Source organism: Mytilus edulis, chromosome 4 (assembly GCF_963676685.1).
Source record: "Mytilus edulis chromosome 4, xbMytEdul2.2, whole genome shotgun sequence".
NCBI classification, from domain to species: Eukaryota; Metazoa; Mollusca; class Bivalvia; order Mytilida; family Mytilidae; genus Mytilus; species Mytilus edulis.
Window position 1 is genome coordinate 91,224,930 of NC_092347.1, and position 27,063 is coordinate 91,251,992.

At 31.4% G+C, this 27,063-nt stretch overlaps 1 protein-coding gene across 2 annotated transcripts in view; it reads left to right on the top strand.

Annotated features, from left to right (window-relative positions):
• The window catches only part of LOC139521023 (probable E3 ubiquitin-protein ligase HECTD2), a 51,603-nt gene extending 28,902 nt beyond the window's left edge, over positions 1 to 22,701 (top strand). For both annotated transcript variants that reach the window (XM_071314191.1, XM_071314193.1), the window contains 15 exons: positions 627 to 736; positions 1,359 to 1,507; positions 2,039 to 2,162; positions 2,681 to 2,777; positions 4,789 to 4,896; positions 5,113 to 5,245; positions 5,929 to 6,017; positions 6,997 to 7,158; positions 7,379 to 7,453; positions 8,090 to 8,177; positions 9,015 to 9,121; positions 13,109 to 13,224; positions 14,504 to 14,644; positions 15,752 to 17,350; positions 18,379 to 22,701. In XM_071314191.1, coding sequence (XP_071170292.1) covers positions 627 to 736; positions 1,359 to 1,507; positions 2,039 to 2,162; positions 2,681 to 2,777; positions 4,789 to 4,896; positions 5,113 to 5,245; positions 5,929 to 6,017; positions 6,997 to 7,158; positions 7,379 to 7,453; positions 8,090 to 8,177; positions 9,015 to 9,121; positions 13,109 to 13,224; positions 14,504 to 14,644; positions 15,752 to 15,872 — 1,620 coding nt within the window. In that variant the 3' untranslated portion in view covers positions 15,873 to 17,350; positions 18,379 to 22,701. The remainder of the gene's footprint in view (positions 1 to 626; positions 737 to 1,358; positions 1,508 to 2,038; positions 2,163 to 2,680; positions 2,778 to 4,788; positions 4,897 to 5,112; positions 5,246 to 5,928; positions 6,018 to 6,996; positions 7,159 to 7,378; positions 7,454 to 8,089; positions 8,178 to 9,014; positions 9,122 to 13,108; positions 13,225 to 14,503; positions 14,645 to 15,751; positions 17,351 to 18,378) is intronic.
• Positions 22,702 to 27,063: the final 4,362 nt, after the last annotated feature.

Here is a 27,063-nt window from a genome sequence, read left to right on the forward strand (position 1 = left end):
ATAAAACAAAGCCTACCATGCCTGATTACATCACATAGAAGGAACACATCTCAAGTTGTTAGAAAAGAAGGATTGTATTTGTCTGTATATTGTCTTAAAAAATTACTAGAGAAACAGATTCAGCCACCAAATCTTGTGCAATATGAAATTTATCCACTCTTGAAAGTTATGTTTACAAATTTTAATGTCAAGAGTGGGTAAATATATATAGTGTCACATTTAATGCAGTGGTAGAAACTATATTTATCTGCTTAATTGAGGCCTCCTTGTGCACTCATGATGAAGGTCCCTACTAAATGTATTGGCTACCAAAAGGTAAAAATGTACATGGAATTTGTCAGAAACTGTTTCATCTCAGCTTCTAGTATTAGGGTTCTACAGCCAATATTTCTGTGCTTTGAAGTAGTTTCCTTACTGTTATTAAGGAATTTATTGGCAATCATACCACATTTTCTCAGTTTGAGAGTGCCTCTAAATATATAATATTTGATGTTTTTACTCTTTTCAGAATCCTCAGTTTGAGAGTGCCTCTACATATGTAATATTTGATGTATTTACTCTTTTCAGAATCCTCAGTTTGAGAGTGCCTCTACATATGTAATATTTGATGTGTTTTCTCTTTTCAGAATCCTCAGTTTGAGAGTGCCTCTACATATGTAATATTTGCTCACATGTTACGACAGATTGCAGCCTTGAATGATCATGATCACCATTTCCTTGTCCATTGGATCAGAAGGTAGAAATCCACGGAGAATTTGATTATTTATTTATATGTCATCGTTAATGTCAGCATCAAAGCATTTAGCAACATGACTATCAGAAAAAAATAAACATGAAAAGGATCAAGTATTAGATATAAATGCAATATTTACAATGTCAAATTCCTTATGGATTTCTTGAAAGAATATATTATGTCTTTAGTAAAAATGTTTTAATTAAATTTGGGGGGGAGGAATTGTAATTCATTTCAGTATTTTAACAAGAATTTTGTTAGTTGTAAAAATCTGAAATCAGGAAGTATAAAGTCTATAGATTTATAAACCTATTGGAAACTGAATTATGTACTTTCATAATAATTGAAATGTTATTTCAGGAGGGGATTGAGAGAAGAAAGTACATTAATATACAAAATTAACATAGAATGAAGCAAGTTAAATATAACTCATAGTCTATGATATAATTGTACAGCTTTGGGTTTACAATTGAGATGGTTTTGACTATACTATACTACACATTTGGACAAGCAGTGAAAGAAAAATAATTCAATGAGAAATCATACCACATTGTTTATGCATTTAATAAGTGATGAATAACAGTCAAATATTCATATTTAATTTCTTTTTCTTTTATGATTACAGGCTGAAATCTGTTCCTGTCAGGAAGCTTATAAAACGTCTCCATAGTTTCATATCAATCCGTCTATTCCCTCCTCGTCCACAAGATTTACCTCCTATGCAAAAGTGTTCATGGTGGGTTCCTAGTGCCACCAAAGTCATGGCATTAATAAGTAAGTTATGAAATATTATAATAACAGTTTCATGTATGCAATAATGCAAATGCATGTTATTTTGAATATATGAACAAGAAATATTGTCAATTATTTACAGTTATCAGTAGCCTGTCAACACTAAGGTTGTGAGTTCGAACCATGCTTGTGGCAAATTGTGTTTAAACTCTCATCTGTAAAAACTAGGATTAACAATTTTCCTGCAGAAGTTCATGGTTATCAAAGAGAATTGATTTCCTCAACTAACTTTAACGCCCATGGAATAGCCAAAAGTGCTGTAATTGGTGTTGAACACCAACAGTTAATGAATTAAATTCCTTAAATTTGTAAAACTGCTGCATAAGCAAACACCATAAACTTAGGTTTAAATTCTTTCTCTTTAAGCAATTGTTCTTTTCATTTTTTTCATGAATAATCAGTAAATATTGATATAAAATAATTATTGAATTACATTGACAAGACATGCTCTAAAAAAATGATGTTTTAATATCATTGTTACTGCTTTACTAAAAGATTTGCTTTGAATTTTAGATGCTGCCAATAATTTATCTAGTCCTCCTTTGGTGCCATTCTATGAGTTTTACAACCCAACCCTAGATCACTTAGATCTGATGGCTGAGTATTATACATGGCAAAATCCTAGCTCCTGTGCTGGGTAAGTATAGTATGCTAATTAACTTAAGTTAAGGAGTTATCTCCCTTTCTCTCCTTATTTATGATCAGGTATTTGGTGAAACCATTTAGAACAATTTAAAAATTCAATTTATCTCCCTTGCCCTGGTTTAATCCCTTTAAAGATAAAGTGCCTTAATGTGATTATAGTTGTTTCATTTTACTTATTTCAATTTAAGAAGTGAGAGTCAAAATCATGGAACTAAGCATGCACAGGATACTATTAAAGCATCCACAAAAAAACAACAGAATATCTCTGTTGCAAAATTTGAAGAAGAAATTTTTGGAAAAAGGATTACAATACCTTAAATTTTATTGATTGCTGCTATGACATACAAATTTTGATCTCCAGACTATTTCCTGTGAGTCAGCATGGTTCCCCACTCGGTAATTTTGTAGGGAATAAAAGTTCAGCTGTTTTACCTATACAGTATAAAAAAGTTCATATGATTCATTTTTACAAACAACATCACATATTCATTGTCTACTTTTTATTTTCAGATTTTCCTTCTGTCAATATCCATTCATTTTAAGTATTACAGCAAAGAGAACAATTTTACAACGAGATTCAGAACAACAAATGATTATAATGGCCAGGGTTTGTATTAAATCATTTAATATCAAAACAATCTCAGTTACATTCCCTAAATGTTTTGTTACTGATTTAGAAGTAAGGTATTTATTGTATGGTACAGTCTGTTGTTACTGATTTAGAAGTAAGGTATTTATTGTATGGTACAGTCTGTTGTTACTGATTTAGAAGTAAGGTATTTATTGTATGGTACAGTCTGTTGTTACTGATTTAGAAGTAAGGTATTTATTGTATGGTACAGTCTGTTGTTACTGATTTAGAAGTAAGGTATTTATTGTATGGTACAGTCTGTTGTTACTGATTTAGAAGTAAGGTATTTATTGTATGGTATAGTCTGTTGTTACTGATTTAGAAGTAAGGTATTTATTGTATGGTACAATCTGTTGTTACTGATTTAGAAGGTATTTATTGTATGGTACAATCTGTTGTTACTGATTTAGAAGTAAGGTATTTATTGTATGGTACAGTCTGTTGTTACTGATTTAGAAGGTATTTATTGTATGGTACAATCTGTTGTTACTGATTTAGAAGTAAGGTATTTATTGTATGGTACAGTCTGTTGTTACTGATTTAGAAGTAAGGTATTTATTGTATGGTACAGTCTGTTGTTACTGATTAAGAAGTAAGGTATTTATTGTATGGTACAGTCTGTTGTTACTGATTTAGAAGGTATTTATTGTATGGTACAGTCTGTTGTTACTGATTTAGAAGTAAGGTATTTATTGTATGGCACAGTCTGTTGTTACTGATTTAGAAGTAAGGTATTTATTGTATGGTACAATCTGTTGTTACTGATTTAGAAGTAAGGTATTTATTGTATGGTACAGTCTGTTGTTACTGATTTAGAAGGTATTTATTGTATGGTACAGTCTGTTGTTACTGATTTAGAAGGTATTTATTGTATGGTACAGTCTGTTGTTACTGATTTAGAAGTAAGATATTTATTGTATGGTACAGTCTGTTGAAAACTGGGGTGGAGAAGTATAGGGGTAAAAACAAAAACTGACAAAATTCTTTCATACTTTTTTAAATGCAGTTTGTATTATTCTCTTTTCAAAAATATATTGTTTAAGTTGTGAAAAAGCAGAAATCTCTACAATTTTTTTATTTTGCTGTATAAAATAAAAACTTGTGTGGACTTTAGACAATGAGGTATGAGGCTTTGCTTATTAATTTAAGACTGTACAGTGACCTGTAGTTGTTACTTTCTGTGTCATTTGGTCTCTTGTCAAGAGTTGTCTTATTGACAATCATGTGTCATTTGGTCTCTTGTGAAGTGTTGTCTCATTGACAATCATGTGTCATTTGGTCTCTTGTGAAGAGTTGTCTCATTGAAAATCATGTGTCATTTGGTCTCTTGTGAAGAGTTGTCTCATTGACAATCATGTGTCAATTGGTCTTTTGTGATGAGATGTCTCATTGACAATCATGTGTCATTTGGTCTCTTGTGAAGAGTTGTCTCATTGACAAGCATGCACATCTTCTTTTTTACATTTGGAGGCCAAAACTTTCTTATGCTTTGATATGATGATGAAAGACAAGAAAGCTTTGTTTATACAGACATAGAGATATTTATGATTCTGGCAACATAAATTGAATGAGATTTTAAGATATCAATTGTTCCCTGATCAAATTAAAGACTGTGATGTTAACTCTGATGTTGAAGAATTTTTATAGAAATGATTATACTGTTATACTTGTTGGCCATTTATTCATTTTATTTTTAAATTGCATGTTATTTCTTACTTCAATACAAAATGTGTAGGTTTAGAAAATTGCTCTCCAAATCTTTTTTTAAAGTTGTGGGTTTAATCCTCAGCTAATTCAACAATTCAAAATTGATATTAATTGCTTATCTGCTAAGCATGCATTGAGTAAGAGAAAAGACTGGTTTGACGCATGTTGAAGGCCATTCAGTGACCTATACATGCGAACTTCTACATCATTTGGTCCCTGGTTGAGAGTTGTCTTATTTTATTGACATGTTGTAGTTCACTAAAGAACATATATTTTACAGAGAAGTTTAGTGGCCAAGGTGCAAAGACGGCAACTACCAGATGTAGGGATGTTGTTTCTGAACCTAAACATTAGGAGAGCGTATCTGGTCTCTGACTCTTTAAATGAGGTAATGTTGATATATATTTATTGCATATATTGTTATGTGGAATGTAAAAACAATTCTGTGAACACGTCAAATGTCCTTAATTTATTGTGTTGAAGTTCATGATTTGTTTTTAAAAATTTGTTATGCTAAATAATTTTCCATGTTACTCAAGTTTTACTTTTTTTAAATAAGTTGTCATAATGAGATGATATGTATGTTCAATCTGAAATTTCACAGATTGCAGAGAAACAGCATGATTTAAAAAAGAAACTGAAAGTTACATTTGTTGGTGAACCAGGTCTTGATATGGGAGGACTGACGAAAGAATGGTTTCTTCTCCTACTACGCCAAATATTTCATTCAGATTATGGTGAGATGATCAATATCTATATATAGATATGCAAGAAAAACAGCCAAAATCTATGTTTGCAAGCCCTAGTTTGTAAAGTGAATGATTTAAATTTGTATGGATTAGTAATCAAGCTATAAGCTACATTGTACATCAAAACTCTGCAAATTCAAGTTGATGTTTGCAACTGTTATAACACATAAAAAACAGCAAACTATCTGAGGGCTCTTCCATAAAAAACATACATCGAACCCAGGGAAGACACATCTGAGTCTCAGCTATGGGTAGGTGTCATCTTTGTTTTTGTATAGGTGAAATGTGAAGTTTTGATTTGCCTCTATAGGTGGCTATGCAAGGTTATAAGTGCCTTCCCTGGGTACCATGTATGTTTTAAAGGAACAGCTGTTTAGAAGATTCCTTTTAAAAACTTATGTTTCTAGAGAGAGCTATATTATGTTATGTTTATTATAATAATACATTTAAGTTTTGGAAATATTGCCTTCAAGGTGTTTCCACTTGATAATAACATCTTTGCAGCAATAAGATCAGGTCAATTTTTCTGGATGGTTTTCATTTTTTTGTTTTCAAACCTCGCTCTACCATACGTTACAGAATGATGTGCAGCAAATGTCATCAAATATAAGCCCCTAACATAAATTTTATATATTTTTACCTAAAGCTATAATTTATGATGTATTTTTCAGGTATGTTTACATATGACAAGAAGGCTGGTGTACATTGGTTTAGTTCTGCTCAGTGTGAAACCTACCAAGAATTTAACCTGGTAGGAGTTGTATCCTTCTTCAGACGTGACAGAAGTCACTTGTTTCATTTAAATTTTGTGTATATTTTCATTGTTTATAACTTCACTCTGGCTATGAGTGTGTAAACTTATAGTTTGTTAAACAATTTCTGATCTTAAGATTAACAAATTTGATATTAAGACTCAGTTGCAACTTGAAGACAGTTTTGAATTTTCTGATAAGGCCCCTTGAATTTTCTCAATGAATCTGATAAAAAGTACACAAATCTTGGACTTGTGTTTTGGAAATCATAGTTGTTTAATTTTATTTCCTATTCCGGGTTCTGGTCAGGACCCTGAGGATTTGTTTTTTAGATTCATACCTTTAAAGATAAGGTGATATAATAATTTTGAAAATATTGTTTTATTGGTTTATGTCATGTCTCTTCAAACAGAAAATAGTCCCAAGTATAGTCTTATCTTTATAAATAAAACAAACGAGGGTGATCTGGATTTTGGTAAATGATGTGATGCTGTCAGACATAAAACAAACGAGGGGGATCTGTATTTTGGTAAAGGATGTGATGCTGTCAGACATAATATAATTGTTTTGATTCACTACTGTATTTTGGTAAAGGATGTGATGCTGTCAGACATAATATAATTGTTTTGATTTACTAAAGTTTAATCTTCAGTGAACTTCAGTAAGGTTATACTAGAAACATGTGTTGCTCATACATAAATCAAACTGGAAACTTTTTATACAGATACTTTTATTCTTTTCGCAAAGAGCACAATTATTGAGATATAAAACTACAGTTTATTCAATTTACAGTCATACAGGGTGCAAGTTCCATACCAGGAAAGTCGCCTCCCAAAACATCAATATAATAATAATTTACAGTCAAAAAGGGTGCAAGTTCTATACCAGGAAAGTGGCCTCCCAAAACATCAATATAATAATAATTTACAGTCATTTGTATCATTACCATTTCAATCACCTTGTAAGATTATCCTTAACACTTATAAGTTAATGGGTTTAGCAGTTTACAATAGTATCATACTGGATATAAGATTTCCTGCCTGTTGTTACAAGAAGTTGCTGAGCCCTGCTGTAGTACCATATAATAACCCCAGAGCTGTTGTTGGAGTCACACCATTAACTGTAAATGATCTCAAAACCGTCCAACCGGTATGTATAATAAATGTTGATCCTCAAATACATTTTAAACAGAGAAATATGAATTGTTATCATTATTTTATCAATGACAAAGTAGGGTATTATTAATAAATTGATGTTGGTGAGAGTAAGTCTATTTTTAAAACACATAAAAAAAAATTTATAGATAAAACTGTAACATCTTTAAAAATCTTTGCTAATATCGAATTTTTCCACTTTTGATTCTTTACAGGAAGTAGCCAGTGGTTTGAAAGATTTGTTGATTTATGATGGTGATGTAGAAGATGATTTTGGTTTAACCTTTCAGGTAACTTTTGTTTAACTGTGTGCCTTTTTAATAAGAAATTAACCAGTCCAAAATCTTTTATCTTGTCAAAACTATTACTGATTTAAACCTACATTAAAAAAAAATTGACTTATGTCCAGAGTGAAGATATGAAATAAAACAATATTATTTTTTTTGTTTCTTTTATCTTTTTATTTTATTTTAATATTCAAGGACAACTGATTCACATGTTTTTGAAGGTTATTATATGCAGGAGTTTATGTTGAAATGATTGGTAAAACTGGCAAGGTCAACCTGTAAATACTGTCTTTCATTGCCTTTAAAAAAATGTAAACAAAAGAAACTCTCATTACACAAGTTATTTTTAGATTAGAACACATTTTTCTAAAGCATGTATGTGTAAACTGGAATTGTTTGCGAGTCAGCAGCCCAATTTACACATTAAAAGCCTGTAGATATTTTCTTTTTCATTCAATTTAAACTTTCATAGAACCTCATTATTTTGTTCATGTGTATCAGGATCAAAGGACATATTGTTCATATAGGCTAGTAAAAAAGTTTCTAATGAACCAATAACATTGAAGTATTTGTAGTCATGCTAATTGTATAAGAATTATAATCCTCCTATTCTTATCATGTCTTTCTATTTTTACACAGGTATCTCAGTCTGAATTTGGATCTGTGAAAACTGTAGAATTAAAGCCAGGTGGTGCTGATATATCTGTCACTAAAGCCAATAGGGAAGGTAGGGTGATTTACTTGTAATACCAACTCATTCATGAAGGATAGAAAATGTCAATAAAAATATGTGTCTTTGTAAGATGGTTTTATATATTCCATTCATTCATGCTATTTCATGTAATGTGTTATATTAGTAGAGAGTTTGAACCTCCATCCTTTAGTTTGGGTCTCATTTGGGGTCAAAACGTGACTCGGGACTGCCGATTTTTTGTAAGCGTGACAAGAGAAAGTCAAATTATTGTGCCGTGAAAATGGAAAATGATGTCTAGAGGGACACGAGCAATTACAAAAAAATGAAAATTGCTTATGTACATAGTGTAAGCGGGCTAAGGGAATCTAACATACAGTAAGCGGGATCTGGGATCAGAACCCCCCAATGAGACCCCCTTCAGTTGACATCAAAATTTGGATTAAAGTTTTAGTATGTTATAAATCAAATATATGAGAATTTGAGTCAAATTGGTGAGCATGAATTTTACAGCTTATACTAATACTGGATATCAAATATGTGTGAACCAATTTATTGCAAGTAGTCACCACTTGGTGTACAACAGTTATAAAAAACTGCAATTAAAAAATTTATACCTACAAGATTGTTAGGTGAAAATTATTCCAACAAAATGTAAAATTAGTTAACAATTAAAAAAAAGACAGTATATCATTTATCTTGAGTATATACAGTTTTTATTTTTATTTTTCTGTAGAATATTTAGTTGTATGTTGATTGGGTTTTGAATAGATCAATTTACCCACAATTCCAAGCATGTTACCATGGTTTCCACAGTGTTTGTGCATCAATATCTTGAGTATATACAGTTTTTTTTTGTTTTTTTTGTTGTAGAATATGTACAGTTGTATGTTGATTGGGTTTTGAATAGATCAATTTACCCACAATTCCAAGCGTTTTATCATGGTTTCCACAGTGTTTGTGCATCAAATGCTTTGATTGTAAGTACTATATATATATATGGAAACATCCGGCCTTGCTTTTAAAATTTCAAGCATGATTACTGTACTCAGCCTTAGCAATCAATCAATTGAAACACTTCACCTATTGTTTTAAAAAAGTAGGGGTATACTGTTTAACCTCTGTCTGTACATCCTTCAGTCTGTTCGTCCCATGAATATTTTTGTCACATTTTTCTCTGGAACAATTTCTGATAAGGATTTCTGAAATTTGGTTTCTGTGTATGAAAAATACTAAAGTAATAAATCAGCCATATTTATTGAGTCATAGCAAATTTAAAGCATATTGTCAGGATCATTGTGAATGTCTTTCAAAATACAGTTAATGCAAAGTTGAAGAATTGTTACTAATTAAGACATATAAAAACAAATATTGAAGTTTTTTTGTTGTTCTTTTTTATAGAAAGTTTAGATTTTGCCTGATTTTGAAATGTATAATTTTCTATATAAATATGTGTTTGTTTTGTAAGATGTTGCGACCACAGGAAGTAGAAATGTTAGTTTGTGGTAATCCTAACCTGTGTTTTCTTTGTTAGATGTTGCGACCACAGGAAGTAGAAATGTTAGTTTGTGGTAATCCTAACCTGTGTTTTCTTTGTTAGATGTTGCGACCACAGGAAGTAGAAATGTTAGTTTGTGGTAATCCTAACCTGTGTTTTCTTTGTTAGATGTTGCGACCACAGGAAGTAGAAATGTTAGTTTGTGGTAATCCTAACCTGTGTTTTCTTTGTTAGATGTTGCGACCACAGGAAGTAGAAATGTTAGTTTGTGGTAATCCTAACCTGTGTTTTCTTTGTTAGATGTTGCGACCACAGGAAGTAGAAATGTTAGTTTGTGGTAATCCTAACCTGTGTTTTCTTTGTTAGATGTTGCGACCACAGGAAGTAGAAATGTTAGTTTGTGGTAATCCTAACCTGTGTTTTCTTTGTTAGATGTTGCGACCACAGGAAGTAGAAATGTTAGTTTGTGGTAATCCTAACCTGTGTTTTCTTTGTTAGATGTTGCGACCACAGGAAGTAGAAATGTTAGTTTGTGGTAATCCTAACCTGTGTTTTCTTTGTTAGATGTTGCGACCACAGGAAGTAGAAATGTTAGTTTGTGGTAATCCTAACCTGTGTTTTCTTTGTTAGATGTTGCGACCACAGGAAGTAGAAATGTTAGTTTGTGGTAATCCTAACCTGTGTTTTCTTTGTTAGATGTTGCGACCACAGGAAGTAGAAATGTTAGTTTGTGGTAATCCTAACCTGTGTTTTCTTTGTTAGATGTTGCGACCACAGGAAGTAGAAATGTTAGTTTGTGGTAATCCTAACCTGTGTTTTCTTTGTAAGATGTTGCGACCACAGGAAGTAGAAATGTTAGTTTGTGGTAATCCTAACCTGTGTTTTCTTTGTTAGATGTTGCGACCACAGGAAGTAGAAATGTTAGTTTGTGGTAATCCTAACCTGTGTTTTCTTTGTTAGATGTTGCGACCACAGGAAGTAGAAATGTTAGTTTGTGGTAATCCTAACCTGTGTTTTCTTTGTTAGATGTTGCGACCACAGGAAGTAGAAATGTTAGTTTGTGGTAATCCTAACCTGTGTTTTCTTTGTTAGATGTTGCGACCACAGGAAGTAGAAATGTTAGTTTGTGGTAATCCTAACCTGTGTTTTCTTTGTTAGATGTTGCGACCACAGGAAGTAGAAATGTTAGTTTGTGGTAATCCTAACCTGTGTTTTCTTTGTAAGATGTTGCGACCACAGGAAGTAGAAATGTTAGTTTGTGGTAATCCTAACCTGTGTTTTCTTTGTTAGATGTTGCGACCACAGGAAGTAGAAATGTTAGTTTGTGGTAATCCTAACCTGTGTTTTCTTTGTTAGATGTTGCGACCACAGGAAGTAGAAATGTTAGTTTGTGGTAATCCTAATCTGTGTTTTCTTTGTTAGATGTTGCGACCACAGGAAGTAGAAATGTTAGTTTGTGGTAATCCTAACCTGTGTTTTCTTTGTTAGATGTTGCGACCACAGGAAGTAGAAATGTTAGTTTGTGGTAATCCTAACCTGTGTTTTCTTTGTTAGATGTTGCGACCACAGGAAGTAGAAATGTTAGTTTGTGGTAATCCTAACCTGTGTTTTCTTTGTTAGATGTTGCGACCACAGGAAGTAGAAATGTTAGTTTGTGGTAATCCTAACCTGTGTTTTCTTTGTTAGATGTTGCGACCACAGGAAGTAGAAATGTTAGTTTGTGGTAATCCTAACCTGTGTTTTCTTTGTTAGATGTTGCGACCACAGGAAGTAGAAATGTTAGTTTGTGGTAATCCTAACCTGTGTTTTCTTTGTAAGATGTTGCGACCACAGGAAGTAGAAATGTTAGTTTGTGGTAATCCTAACCAGGGTTTCCCCTGGGTCAATTATTTTTTTCGCCACCTCTTTCGCCAAAACAATATATTTTTCGCCACTTTATTATTTTTTTCGCCAAGTAACATAAATATATTTATCGTTTAAAAGTTACCTTTTTTCTACCCATCCCCCTCCCTTAAATAAGACGATTTTGCCCCATTGTGTCTATGATTATTCTCTCAAACTTATTTTAGAGTCTACATGTTAATGAATAAACACTTAACATTTACTTAAAAACAACAGATATTTTTAAACTTGAAAGGGAAAAATATTCAATGTATCTTAAACAACTGTTCTAAATGAGGGGGCCACTATACTTTTAACAATAAAGAAGATACAAGTCCTGGAATATAACAAAATTAATGGACATGTTTTGATCATATAATACCAGTAAAGTTTGAAGGGAAAGTTTCTTTAAAAGAAAAATGCAGATGTGCCCTTTTGTACTAAGAAGTGGTTTTTACAACAAAACAAAAGCTTTTATCACATGAAATTGATCCCTCATTGCATGTGCAGTCATTACATTGAAGGGTTATTCTCATTCGAGGGGTTGTTCACAACCTTTTGGATAGATTTCATAAAGATAGTTTTCTTTTCCTCATCGTAAATGAAAAAGTTGAGACGTAAAACTATGCTTGAAACGTGTGTCACTCAAACGACTTTAAAGTAGTCTCCCTAATCAATTACCTATATTAAAGTCAAAGGATATTTTTCTTTCTTTTGAACAATTTTCGGCACAACAACAGCTTTCTTTTCTAAACTATCTTTAAAAGGAGAGGAGACGTCAAAAGTTTGCTTCAAACACGTGCGTCGTAAAGTGGGAAATAAATTATATATGTGACATTTAGCAGAAGCCATTTAACCATATCATTTTGTCAAACAATTCAATCAACACCTTTATTAATTAGTCCTTTGTTGTCGATAGCTATAAAATGCAATCAGCTGATTATTGATTTTCTGTCAATCTTAATGAGGTCAAGATGAATTCCGAGTATTGTCTGATCGGGTAAAGTCCGAGAAAGTCGAAAAAAAAGTAAATAAAAAAGATGGAGGAAAATAAATCGTTATATATATTTCTTTCGCCAAATTCTTTCGCAAATGACGAATTTTTATCGCCACAATTATAATTTTTTCGCAAATTGCGAAAATGGCGACCGCCAGCGGAAACCCTGATCCTAACCTGTGTTTTCTTTGTAAGATGTTGCGACCACAGGAAGTAGAAATGTTAGTTTGTGGTAATCCTAACCTGTGTTTTCTTTGTTAGATGTTGCGACCACAGGAAGTAGAAATGTTAGTTTGTGGTAATCCTAACCTGTGTTTTCTTTGTTAGATGTTGCGACCACAGGAAGTAGAAATGTTAGTTTGTGGTAATCCTAACCTGTGTTTTCTTTGTTAGATGTTGCGACCACAGGAAGTAGAAATGTTAGTTTGTGGTAATCCTAACCTGTGTTTTCTTTGTAAGATGTTGCGACCACAGGAAGTAGAAATGTTAGTTTGTGGTAATCCTAACCTGTGTTTTCTTTGTAAGATGTTGCGACCACAGGAAGTAGAAATGTTAGTTTGTGGTAATCCTAACCTGTGTTTTCTTTGTTAGATGTTGCGACCACAGGAAGTAGAAATGTTAGTTTGTGGTAATCCTAACCTAGATATGAAGGAACTGAAGAAAGTGACTGTATATGATGGGTACAGTAGTAATGATCCCGCTATCAAGTAAGTTCTACACAAATTATAATGTAATGTTTAAAAGAAGATTTAGAATGGAAATGGGGAATATGTCAAAGAGACAACAACCCAACCAAAGACTGAAAACAGCCAAAGGATCAGTATGATCACGGTCTTATGTCCTTTACTTCTTGTCATCATCTAAAATTTATTTTTCAAATATAATTTTAAAATGAGACTACTAGCCTTTAACCATACCATGTAGAGGTATTACATGTATGAACTTTCATCGATCAGTTGAGAAGGAAACTAGACTATAGTAAAATATAGTAATACAGTTAAATGAAGTATAAATGTAAAAAATAATTTTCAACTTTTTTTTAAAAATTGTATAAAGGTATAAAAATAATGAAAAGTTATTTTTCAATATGTATTTGAATTTTATATTATTATGATTTAATCTTTTTCACCCATAAAACGTAAATATAAGGAATAATTTTGAATGGTGACAAATAAGGGGAAGTAACTCTTAGTTGAAATATCTTTGTAAAACAGCAGGGCAATTTATTTACGACTTAAAGCTAAGGTAATTGGTGTTAATCAACAGTGTGTTTGACACCAAAGCTGTCAAGTGAAGCCATGCACTTAATGGGTCACTTAATTTGACAGTTTACATAGCTAGATGAACTGCATGTTCATGGAAGAATTACGACTTTGCCGGTATTTCAAAGGAATATTAATCAAAAAATCAATCTCAAGGCTAAGAAATACGGGTGAAATCGGGTCATTTCGGAATTTCCGGGTGATTTCAATGACCCGGCGGGTGAACCGGGTGATCCCTCAGAATTGTGAAAATCTCGGGTCACACCCGCAGAATCCGGGTCAGTTGACAGGTATGGAATAGGTAAAATAATTAAATAAGTTTTCCTGCTGGAGGACATCGCTCTCTCTGGTGACTTCCTCTGCCAACAAAAACTGACAACCATAATATGTATAGCTCAAAGTGCTTAAACAATAAATTATTCTATCATAGAATAATTAATTGTGTGATAAAAAGGGAGAGGGTTGGACATTAATACAAAATCTTCACTTTTTTATACAAATTGTACAAAATGCTAATAAACATCAAAAATAGAAAAACAGAATAATAATGTTTAGAAGTTTGACTTGTCTCATCCAACACCTGAGTATTCCAACATCTTGCCATAACCGACACATTTTTTTTGGTCCTAAGATATTTCTACCTTTGCAAATTTTCAAGTATTTTTGGGACATATTATTTTCAGTTTTCATTTGACTTACAAAAGTGATCTGTTTAATTTTTCAGGAATTTCTGGGACATATTATTCAGCTTTCCATTAGACTTACAGAAGAAGTTTTTATTGTTTACCACTGGCAGTGACAGGATACCTATTGGTGGTATGAGTGAAATGCAATTTAAAATATCCAGAGTTAGTGGCAGTGATCTGTAAGTTTTCTATTATATCCAGAGTTAGTGGAAGTGATCTGTAAGTTTTCTAATAATTAGCTACATTTTTCTCTGTTAAATACATGTACCTTGATCAGCAAATGTGACAAAAGCATAATTTTGAAGTCACTTTATAAAGGCACAAAGGGAAAGGACTATTAGGCCATCTTGTTTTGCCCCTTGAATAAAAAATAACAAATCAACCAAATTTCCACTGAAACCGAAACAAAAATAAGGTCAAAGTAAAATTTGAGATAATAGCCATATATTATGATACATGTGTATTCAAATACATTTTCGCCAAAAAAGAACAGATTGTAAAATTTTAATTATGAATGCATTTACTACAAAAAAATATTGTAAGGGTTCCGAGGAACCCAGTGTCTCGCCTACTTTTGCTGTTAATCGCAGACTCAACAAAAATGAGGAAAAAAATCAATAAAATATTCCTCTCAATACTATCTTTTGATTGTTAGAAGCTTCTGTTCAAGTTTGGTAAAAATTCAGGATAGTTTATGAATCTAATAAATGTTTTAAAAACTTTAACTGCAGACTGTATGTAATGTTAACTGGAAGAAAAACAGAGTCCATTTATAAGTAACATGTGGATTTTTTTTTTTACAAAATTTACTTCTGGATACTATCTTATGACCATACACAAGCTTCTGTCCAAGTTTGGTACAAATCAAGGATAGTTTAAGAAAGTTATTAGAATTTAAAAAAACTTTAACCACAGAGTGAATGTAATGTTTCCTGGCAGAAAAACTAAGTCCATTTATAAGTAAAAAATGGAAAAAATGGAATTCTATTTTTACAAAATTTATTTCTGGATACTATCTTATGAACATAAGCAAGTTTCTGTCTTAGTTTCGTATAAATCCAGGATGGTTTAAGAAAGTTATTAAAATTTTAAAAACTTTAACCACAGAGTGAATATTTGTGGATGCCGCCGCCAACAACGCCCACAACAACGCTGACAGAATATAGGATCACTATGTCTGGCTTTTTCGACTTAAGTCGAAAGGCTCGACAAAAATCATTCTGCAAAAGTAAATCACTTGACAATGTGTGGTATAATACTATATAAGATTCAAATTTTAATTTCAGATTACCTATGGCACATACCTGTTTTAACCAACTAGTACTACCAGGCTACAAATCTAAAAAGTCTCTGAGACAGAAATTGTTGACTGCTATTGAGAATGCTGAAGGATTTGGACTGGAGTAATTGCTAGAGCATGCTTGGGAAAAGTGAATTGTTTTGTCTGAAATAATCTGAAGTCATCTTGCTGGTCAAGTTGTCATTGTTATGTTTATATTTGAAATTTGTTCTGAATGGAGAAGAATCTATGACAGTATTAATTGTAATATTACCGTAGACCAAGAAATAGTCATGGAAAAGTTGTTTTGGCATAAAACCCTTCTCCTGTCTCTCATTCCTTCCTTCCTTCACAAATTTGTCTTAAGTACAGATTTGTTTTCTTTATTACTAAAGATATTGAGCTGGTTTTGATTTAAAGATGAATATGTAGTGAGTTACAAAATGAGGTCACATTTCATTCCAGGTGAAAACATTTTTGGAGAGATTTCAACCTTTTTTTGCAGCAACTAAGATGTCACAGCAATTAAAAAGTTAATTTTACATTTGGGGGAAATGTGGAGGTTCTTATGCTGTTTTGAAAAAATTTAATGCTGTTTATCAGGAAATTTTGTATATTTTTTGCCATGTTATTGGCAGGTATTTTGTCATGGCATTTATCCTATGTGAACATATCACTGTCTATTGAAATGTGCAATGAAAGCTGTGAAATAGGAGCCTTAAACATGGAAAAGATTTAACTGTCTCTTCTAGGAATCAAACCACTAACAAAACCTTGCGTGAAAATAACCCGATAAACGGTATGAAGAATAATTGATTTACTGTGGACTTAAACCTATATAATCTTAAAATTGAAAATTAAAATGTTTCTACACCATATGTATATTTGGGATCAGATAAGTGAAAGTTTTAGTCCACATAAGAATACCTTACATACTTCTATGGAATAATGTGAAAAGATATATTTTGTTTTTGACTTTCAAATTGTGTTTGTATGTGTAAATTGAAATGCATGTGAACCCCCATCTAAAATAATATTTTGTCTGTTTTTCTATATGATCAACACTTATCTTATTAATTGGTGATTATTGTCTCCCCTTGATAAAAGTCTAAAAGCAATACTTATAGATGATTAATGTGTGACTAGGTAGTTTGATGATATATCTATGGTTTGCAGTTGTATTATCATTGGAACATCTTATTTCCAAAGATATTTTTGTTTGGTCCTGCCATATAGTCATGGTTTATTGAGATAATTGCTTATTTTACATGTTAAATTTGTGATAAGAAACACAGATTTTATTCTTTATGTATAATAAGACATGCAGAAGGAAAGGTAGTAAAGGTTAATTTCTATTAATAAATCACCTGATAATCAGTGATTTGATGCAGACTCTAAAATTGATGAAATATATGACCCTTTATCTATGCATGTGATGGTTTATATAACAGCACATCCCAAGTACTGGGTGTATACTTTTTTGAGGAATATATAATGAAAATGAATGTGATATGAGATATTCACCAGACACCGTATTAACCCTCAACAAATATAAATAAAAGCAATTGTAGTATACCACTGTTCAATAGTCATAAATCCATTTACTGTGCCTAACCGATCACCTTTGGGGTATTATAATACCTACAGTGTTACCTGGATAAAAAATTGTCAACACAATTTGTCCATTTAAATTATACAATAGGTATTGTGAGAGCTATAATCAACAGGTGGTCATTTAACTACCTGTAGATTTACCTGGTTGTTTAAATTGACAGAGTTAATTTAAATGACTGATAGCTAGCTTGCTTTCCTCATGTCCAATGTCCTGAATGGACTATTTTATTTAGGTCTGGGACATTTTACATTTAATACACAATTTGTTCTTACTAATAAAGATAATTATTGTAAAATTTTTGTTTTGCTAACAATCACAAATAAATCGTTGCTGGTAAATCCCACTTTCATAATGAAGAATAAAGCACTGAAACTTCTATTAACTAAGCCATTTGTACTTTTTTTGATATATTGAAAATAATTTTTTTCACAGTAATTCCAATTGAAGAAGATCCTGAATATTAAATGAAACTTAGCATCACTACTATTCCATTTCAGGAATCATATTAAATATAACATGAAAATATATCCCATTAGAAAACACCAAGCCACACATAATTCATCTTGTAGAATAATTCACAATTAGATGGGCTATCCAAAAAAATCCATTTCACGAACACTTTAATTCCATATCAGGAATCAGAAACTTAAAATATATCCCACATTAAAACACCATGAAGCAAACATATTTCTCCATTTTTTATAAACTAAATTCACTGCTTGAATTTCCATCTTCACTGTAAAGAGACACAAAAAGAAATGGCTTAAAATGTCCCATCTCTAAATAGAATAGTCTATTCAGGACATTGGTCATGATACATGAGGAAAGCAAGCTAGCTATCAGTCATTTAAATTTTACCTTTTAGTGATTTTTTTTCACTGGGATGTTAAATGACCACCTGTTGATGAGCTCTCACAATACCTATCATACAATTTAAATGGACAAGTTGTGTTGACAATTTTTTATCCAGGTAACACTGTAGGTATTATAATACCCCAAAGGTGATCGGTTAGGCACAGTAATTGAAACGAATCTGGGTCACAAACCGAAACCTGCAAACTAAGCTTGAATGGCTGAAATGGACATTCCAAGTTATTTTGGTATGTGATAGCATTAATGACAGATCCTGTATTGCTTTATGTATCCTTTTAGTACTCAAATAATCAAACTGTAGACCTGCAATATAGTATATTACTATTGGAAATTGTTTTGGCTTTCTTATTTGCATAGATGATTACCATTTTCAGGTTCTGGTAACTTTGATATTACTCTGATAAAAAAAGGAGTTTAATATAAGATGTTTGATTGATATTTTGTTGAATCATTGTTAAACAGGGTAAATCATTGATTTAAATACTGTTAAATATTGCCATGGTCTATTTTTTTAAACTGCATCACCCCTTGAAGAAAGCTGTTTTTTTCATTTTTAAATATATTATTGGAGAGGATGGATAGAGAATTTGGGATAAATTAAAGTATTGACCCACACCTGACTATACTGTGGAAGTGTACTAAGAATTGTTGATCCGTCCATATGAATAGTCTGTGATATGTTTTAACAATTTATGTATATGTTGAATATGTATAATCAAGTGATATCCCCTATTTATTTGTTTCTAAATTATTCAGATATTTTATCATTTTTAGTGATTGATTGTAAAAAAAATTATTACAAAACATCTCATTATTTAAGATTATGTTAATTATAGTTATTCTATCTTGGTTTACTAATTATATGATATTTCTGAAGTATTCAGAGACAATCTGTTGTTTACAAATGTGCATTTACATCTTCAATTCTTGGTCCTTTTACTGACCAGTTATTGAAGGCTAGCTTATGTGAATAGATGATCATAAAAGGAGTAGGTCCGGTAAGGACCAATTTTGGCCTCAAATTTCAAGTTCATCTGACGAAATATTTTGACCACTTTTTAAACACTTAAGTGTCTATTTCATTTGAATCAATTAGTTTATGTGAAATATTTTAACTGATTTAGTCATTAAAAACGATCCGATTCAAGCTCAAAAATGAAAAATCTACCAAATATGCCGAAAAATGTCACTTTTCAGATGGTTTTTGTCAAAGTTGAAAGTGGCCGCATCCGTGTTCATCCTCAACCATTATATATTTTATGTATTATCATAAAATAAACTTACATTTCAATATTAAGGATGAACACGAATGCGGCCACTTTCGTTTTACATGAAAACCGTCTAAAATTTAACTAAAATGCTAGAATTGTGAAGATTTCAGTAATTTAGCATGACTTTATGGTGCTGGTCCCCGATATATGTGCATTGTTATGTCAAAAACAGCCCATATTTATGGAGCAGAAGCATTCTACTGTCCAATAAATAACTAAAAGTTTACATTTTAACAACTTTGTAAATCTGCTATATTTTGAGGCCAAAAAGGGGTCTTACTGGACCTACTCCTTTGACATGTTTTCTTTTAATTATCTTCATTTTAGGTTAAATTTATATTATTTATATTATACAGTCAAATATAGAATTTACATGGAACTGCAGTATGTAATTCTACAATATCATGAACACAAATCTATTACTTGCCCTGTTTGAAGAATATCCTTAATTTGTTATTGATAATCAAAAATATTTTGGAGTTAACTCATGATTATTAAAGAAAAATATAGAACAGCAAGCCCTATGATGAAAAAATTTATCTTTTTTCCCCTTCTTGTGAAATCTTTTTTGAGCCTAAGGCTCCATTTTTAAAATGACAAACACCCTTCATATTCCTAGTTGTGCTTACAAAAAAATCCACTCTATTTTATGATAATGTATTATTGATTATATAATATGTAAAATATCTCCATTTATATGAGGCAGCTCCATATATAAGTGATTCTACTAAATTATCTAACTGTTTTGGGTTTCTGATGTATCATTTTGTTTTGATGCCTATAGCTTTTCACCTCATAGTGTTTTCAAATATTATTTAACAATTTAATAACTAATTCTTACTGAATTATAAATAATACAGTTTCTGTATGATAATATCTACTATAGTCGCCACTTTAAATTGGCACCATGTTTTTTGTCAAAATTTTCTTAAATATCGATCGCATTTACTAAAGATCATGTTTTTGAATTGGGGGGAAGAAAAATCCTGTCCAAATATCCACTACTGTCCTACCTTTTATAGTGTTTGCACTGTATAATCCTGACCTTCACATAATCCAAGATTGTTTTATATGGTGGAATCTGACATTGTTATTATCGGAAGTGTTGCTGTGGAGTTCCACGTGCTCTCCATTTTCTTGTGTCTCTCTGAGCTTTTCATCATCTTTACGTAAAAAGCGCGGTAAATTGTATCATCAATGACAATGATATTAACGGAGAGTAACGAATGTTATGGAATAAGAGATCTTCATAGAAACCTGAGTGAGTGAAGATGGCGGTTTTACAATGTAAATGATTTAATATTGTGAAGGTCATTCAGGATTATACAGTGAAAACATAATAAAAGGTAGGGCAGTAGTGGATATTTGGACAGGATTTTACTTCAGCTAAATGAAAAACATCATCTTGAGTAAATGCGGCTGATATTTAAATTTTTGTTGACAAAAAATATGGTGCCAATTTTACGTGACGGCGACTATAGAATGGAATTCTTCAGTTGTAATAGACTACTTTTAAATTCATTCCGTTTCTGTAACTTTTCTATGACACAATTCTTCTGTTTGCATGTCACAAAAATTAATGATTGATCAAAAACTTTGTTTACATTGATTGAATTAAAAAAATTTGAATAATAGTTTGACACAAAAAAACATAACGTTTTTAAGGCAACTGTTACAAATTTGTCCAGCAGTCACTAGTCAATAGTGAATGAAAAATTTATACTATAATGCACTTTTGAAATTGTTATTAATTCATCATATTTTTTGTATAAACATGATAAAAAATAGCATTTATTTTTCCTATTCATTTCAAGTGTTATAATGTCTGAAAAACAAGTAAACAGACCTATTTAGATTGTCTTGATTTTTTCCAAGATTTGATTAGGTCTATAATTATTTTATTTGATCACTGATTCAAATTTATTTATTTATACACCAACTTGGGAAATTTTTCCTGTACAAAATGATAACAGTACACAACGATTACAGTATTATCTATTTTAAAAAAATACATTAATGACAATGTTGTTACTGGGACTTTCAGCAGAAAACATACTTACGTACATCAATTTGTCTATCCATGTGTATAGAGTCAAACTAATGAGTTAAATTAAAACAGATAAAAGTATATGTCAATGTGACAGCAACCTAATCTCTCATTAAAAATATTTTAAAAAATGCCTAGGTCTTCAACAATGATTTACTAATTAACCGCAAAAAGAATTTATTGACAATAATATAACACATATTAAAGTCTAAAAATTTTTTGATAAAATGTTTGATATTTGCTACTGTAAGCTCTATTTTGTTTTTGGACAATAGGCTCTTAAGAGTCTGTATTTGATGATTAGTCACTCTCATTTCATCATACCTATGTGTGCTATGGTTGATAGAGCATAAGATATATCTGTATTTGTAGATATGTGTGTTTATGTTTTTACTAATTAATTGATCTAGTCAGGACACTTTGATAGTGCCAATATTTCTGTTTACATTAAGATTTAATCAAAATTTAATGTTATTGTGTCAAACTTCACAATGTAATTATTCTTTAAACACATAAAATAGTTACAAGAATTCTATGGTATTTAGAATACTTTAGTATTTTTAAATGTCAAAGACTTTAAATTGTGCACAGATATCAATTATTGTTTCTGATTAAAATTAACATATTTTCAGTAAAAGCCAATAATTTCAATATTGCTTCAATTAATTTGAAACTTATAAATTATTTAATATTTGAATACTTCCATATGTAATGCAATTGTTGTCTTCAACAAGGATTACAGAGGATTCTTATGCATAAAATTTAATTACCTATTCAAAACTGCATTGGATCAAATAAAATTACGGTAATGGAAACTATCACACGATAGTACTTAATGCCATACAAATTGTAAATCCTTTGAACATGACATTGAGGAAATTTTTGAATCAATACAAACAGAAAGCCCTTCATCTGGAATATTTAAACTTCATTATCATATATGATTTCTGAAAATGAAGAAGTATACAATACATGAAACGACCAAAATAAAGGAAGGGGTTTTTAGCATTTGATGCTTTGTGCAATAACTAGACCAAAAGTTCTGTTTTCTTAGAATATTTTGTTCTGTGATATAATCTTTTGTTATTTCCTATCTATCATTGTTTATTTTGTGCATTGTGATTTTCTTTCTAATAAAATGTTTTATGCAATCATTTTTATAGTTTTGTATTGTAGAGCCTTATTTTAAAGATGAACTTAATTGTCATGGTCCTTTTCTGTATGTAATCAATGTAATACTTGAGGACACAAAGATTTCTGCTCACGTAAAAAGTAAGATAACAAAAATACCAAAATCTATGGAAAATTCAAAATATAAAGTCCCTCAACAAATGGAAAACAACTGTTATATTCCTGACCTGGTAACTTTTGTAGGAAATGGTAGATTAAATTTGATTCTATTACTAGCTAAAACTCGCACTTGTATGACAGTCGTATAAAATATCATTATATTGACAACAATTGTTGAGCAAAAAAAAAGATAGAATAGGTTAATATGTCACAAATTTGGGTACTGAAGTCAATATATAATCTTAACAAATAATATGTCTAAAAACAAAATGGCATGCAGACACTCTATAGACTAATTGCATAAGCACAAATGAAAGACAAAAATACATAATGACTATAGCACAATAACACAATTTTGGGGTGTATAAATACGCCATGCCACTTGAAAAAAAGATATTACAAAAAAATGGCCTAAACAGTAACACCTGTGGAACGCAGCATGCACAGTGTCCATTATGTTTGACACAGGTTGTAGGATTTGAAGCAGAGATTTACGGTCAAGGTCAATTCAAGTATCAAAGTTTCTTTTTTTGAGAATTGTTATTAACAAATAATGTATTGCACGGAAGGAACCGAACCATGATCAATTTCCAGCAATCAGACATTTCAATGTTTCTTTTGTTCCGTTGTTTTCCTCTTATATACTTGATGCGTTTCCTTAAGTTTAAACAGTATCAAAGGTACCAGGCTTATAATTTAATACGCCAGACTTGCGTTTCGTCTACATAAGACTCCATAACGTCGTGCCAAATACAGCTCAGGTCATCTATGCCTGGGTTCAGAAAATCCTTAGTATTGTGAAAAATTCATAGTTTTGTAATCAGGAAATTTATAAAATGGACCATGTAATTGATATTCATGTCAACACCGAAGTGCTAACTACTGGGCTTGTGATACCCTCGGGGACGAAACGTCCACCAGTAGTGGTATCGACCAAGAGGTGTAAAAACTATCAAAGGTACCAGGTTTATAGTTTAATACGCCAGAAGCGCATTTCGTCTATATAAGACTCATCAGTGACGCTTAGATGAAAATAGTTATACGGCCAAACAAGTACAAAGTTAAAGAGCATTGAGGACCCAAAATTCCAAAACGTTGTGGCAATTACGACTAAGGTAATATATGTGTAGATATATTGTTGGTATGATATGTACAGTGTACAAAGTATTGGTTCAATATTTTTATCTAACCGAATTTATTAGTGCACCGCGTTGTTATTGTGACCGTGTATGTTTATAGTGACAATTCATAGGATTTTAAAATAATTTTAATCCACACTGACAAAAGAAACAGTGCCAGTGGTTCATCTGACAGAGGTGACAAAGTCTACAAGTTTACCCGCGGATTTATTTTCCTTAATTGAATTATGGCTATTTAATACTGCTGCCTTTATTTATAGTTTATTTTCCAGATAATTTTCAAACATTTTCGGTCACATTCACATTTTTGTACATTTTGTATTGCTGATTATGTTTTTTGTTTAAAGTTTCTGTTTTAGTTTGAGATAATAAATGCTAAAACACAACAAAAAATCAGAACTCTTCATATTATAAGGACAATTACTCCTAAGGAGTCATCAATGGTGGAGTTCAGTATTTTTCTGCTTTTACTTTTGATCATAATGCCTTTTTGAATATATGGTATTATTGATTAATTTTGTTTTATTCAGCTGCGTCGTTATTATTAACATTTTCTTTATGACTTTTTAAGTTTTCTAGATAATAGACAAAAACATTACCACATAAGCAAAACATTTAAGGGCACTTACTCGGTTATGGAGTCGTCTGATTATTTTGGTGAATAACAAAAAATGCAAGAAACTGAATGCAGATCTTGACATTCTGAATATTTTCTGTCCTTGTCAGATTTTCTTTATTTACTTTGGTTTCCACAGCAGTTATAAAGCATTATATAAAATTTAGTCCTGGTATGAGTTTATTTACCTGGAAACATAAACCTTTTTGTTCTAACATGTATGACAAAATCCACATTAACTGTCAAGGTATCAACTCTTATATATATAAGTTGACGAATTAAAGTAAAACTACTTTGTTTTATGTTTCTTTGGAATGCTTACAATTTGATATGCCACACTGATTTCTCTCCAAATCATTGTTCAAATCATCATATTTAATTGAGAAAAAAAAAATCAGTATTTAAAATAAAGTCAATGTCAAATTCAAATAGTCCAGGTGTACTTATGACGACATCATCACCCACACATAAATCTATACATAAACAAGATAAATAAGTCATAATAAGTGCAATTTGTTTTTAAATCTCTCTATCATAAAAACAAAACCATCATGAACTATTATCCCATGTAATCCTGACAATATCTTATGTACATAAACTTTGCTAAAAAAACAGTCAATTTTCATCAACTGACTACTTTCCAAGCAACGTACAGGTACTAGTCCAGTCGATTTGTGCAGATTTTTAACAAAATTGCTCAGATTGTGGTAAAAGCATGAAATTTGGCATAGTAGTAGTATATGTCATGGACAACATTTTAAGCTATGGACCCACTCTGCAAGTCGAAATTTGTGGACGGGTTTTTTTCATTTGACACGTACACTTATACGCAAAACTTTCTGAGGGTCTTGCAGCAGTAAATAATTACATCTTAGGGGTTCCAAAAAATTCCTATTTCAGATCTTAGGGGTGCTTTGGAATGTAGACCGTTTCATATCCTGCATTATCTGGTAATGTATTTAAAATTCTGATGGGTACAATCCTTGAGGTAAAAAATTCTGATAGGTCATTTTTCCCATGAAAGCCCATCCACCCAATATGAACAGAAACTCTACATCTGATAGGTCTTAATTTATAGATCTGATAGGTAGTTTTTCATGATGTTTTTTTCTGATAGGTATGAAAATAAATCTCCCCATCCATCCCCACCTGTCAGAAATTAACTGGAATGGCCCATTGAATGGCGGCCATCTTGAAAAAGCTTGATTTTTTAAGCCAAAATATGTAGTCATTTTTCGATAAAAATAAAAAAAAATGCATTGTCGAAGATATACAAATGTATTTATTTGAGCTATATAAACAGGAAAAAAGTAAGCATACCCCCCTCTTCGAGTTATTCTTCTGATTCGTATCGGGTATAACAGCATTAAAACGCGGACCACGAAGAAGATCATAAAATGAACTATTACTCTAAAAGCAATATTCGTTCCACCGCTTGTTCATCATAGAATAACAGGAGAATTTTATTTTACAAGTACAAATAAAGCAAGAAAATATGTGTATACCTGTCGTTTATAATAATTGTCTGATTACAGGATAATTCGTTTTATTGATATTGTTCATTTGAAACAACTTTCAAAAACCTTAATTGCAGACATAATGAATTTCATATCATGCAAGTAATATGAAAAGAACATCAATTACTCAAATGTTTTCAATTGACGTTAAAAATATCTAACAATAAATGATATGTACATGTTTTGCCAAACCACACTTTGTCTATCAAATTCGATCACATTGTCATCCACATTTACATATCGTAGTACTACTTAATACTGCCTTTACACATTTGCATTTCCTTAGTAACCGTGTTCACTTTGACTTATAACATGTATAAGTTGAGCGCTTACTGCAGGAAGTTATTATTTTTTTGGGTAGCCATCTTGAATGATGGCCATTTTGAAAACATGGTTTTCCAATATATAATTATTCGCTAATCTTATTAATTCACTGTTTGCATTCATACAATTTTTACTAATCTTTATTTGATATTCACACAGAAGTCAGATAAGGCATGCACATGTTTACAAAATAAAGATATCAGTATCAGAATTTTTGTTACTTACATGTTTGCCTAAGTAACTTTTTAAAACAGAAATTACGTATATATGATATAATTTATGACCGAAAGTTTTTGTTGGAAAAGATCAAAATTGTAGTGTTCGAAAACCCTGGGGCTAGATATCAGAAAAACATTATGGGCGATTAGACTGAAAGGAATGTGTGAAACGGCAAGAGAGGACATGTGAGGGTTTGCAATGCCAAGCAGATACAAATGGAAGACATAGACATTTGAGCTGGCAATCACTCTTTTGATGCAAACATATGAAGATGTTGGGTTTTGAAATGATTTTCCTTTCGCTCAATTTGAAACAGTTGAAAGAGGGCTATGGAACAGCAGAGGCACTCCAGAATCACAAGGCATAATGGCACAAATCATGTCAAACAAATGTTCAGATCTCAAAACA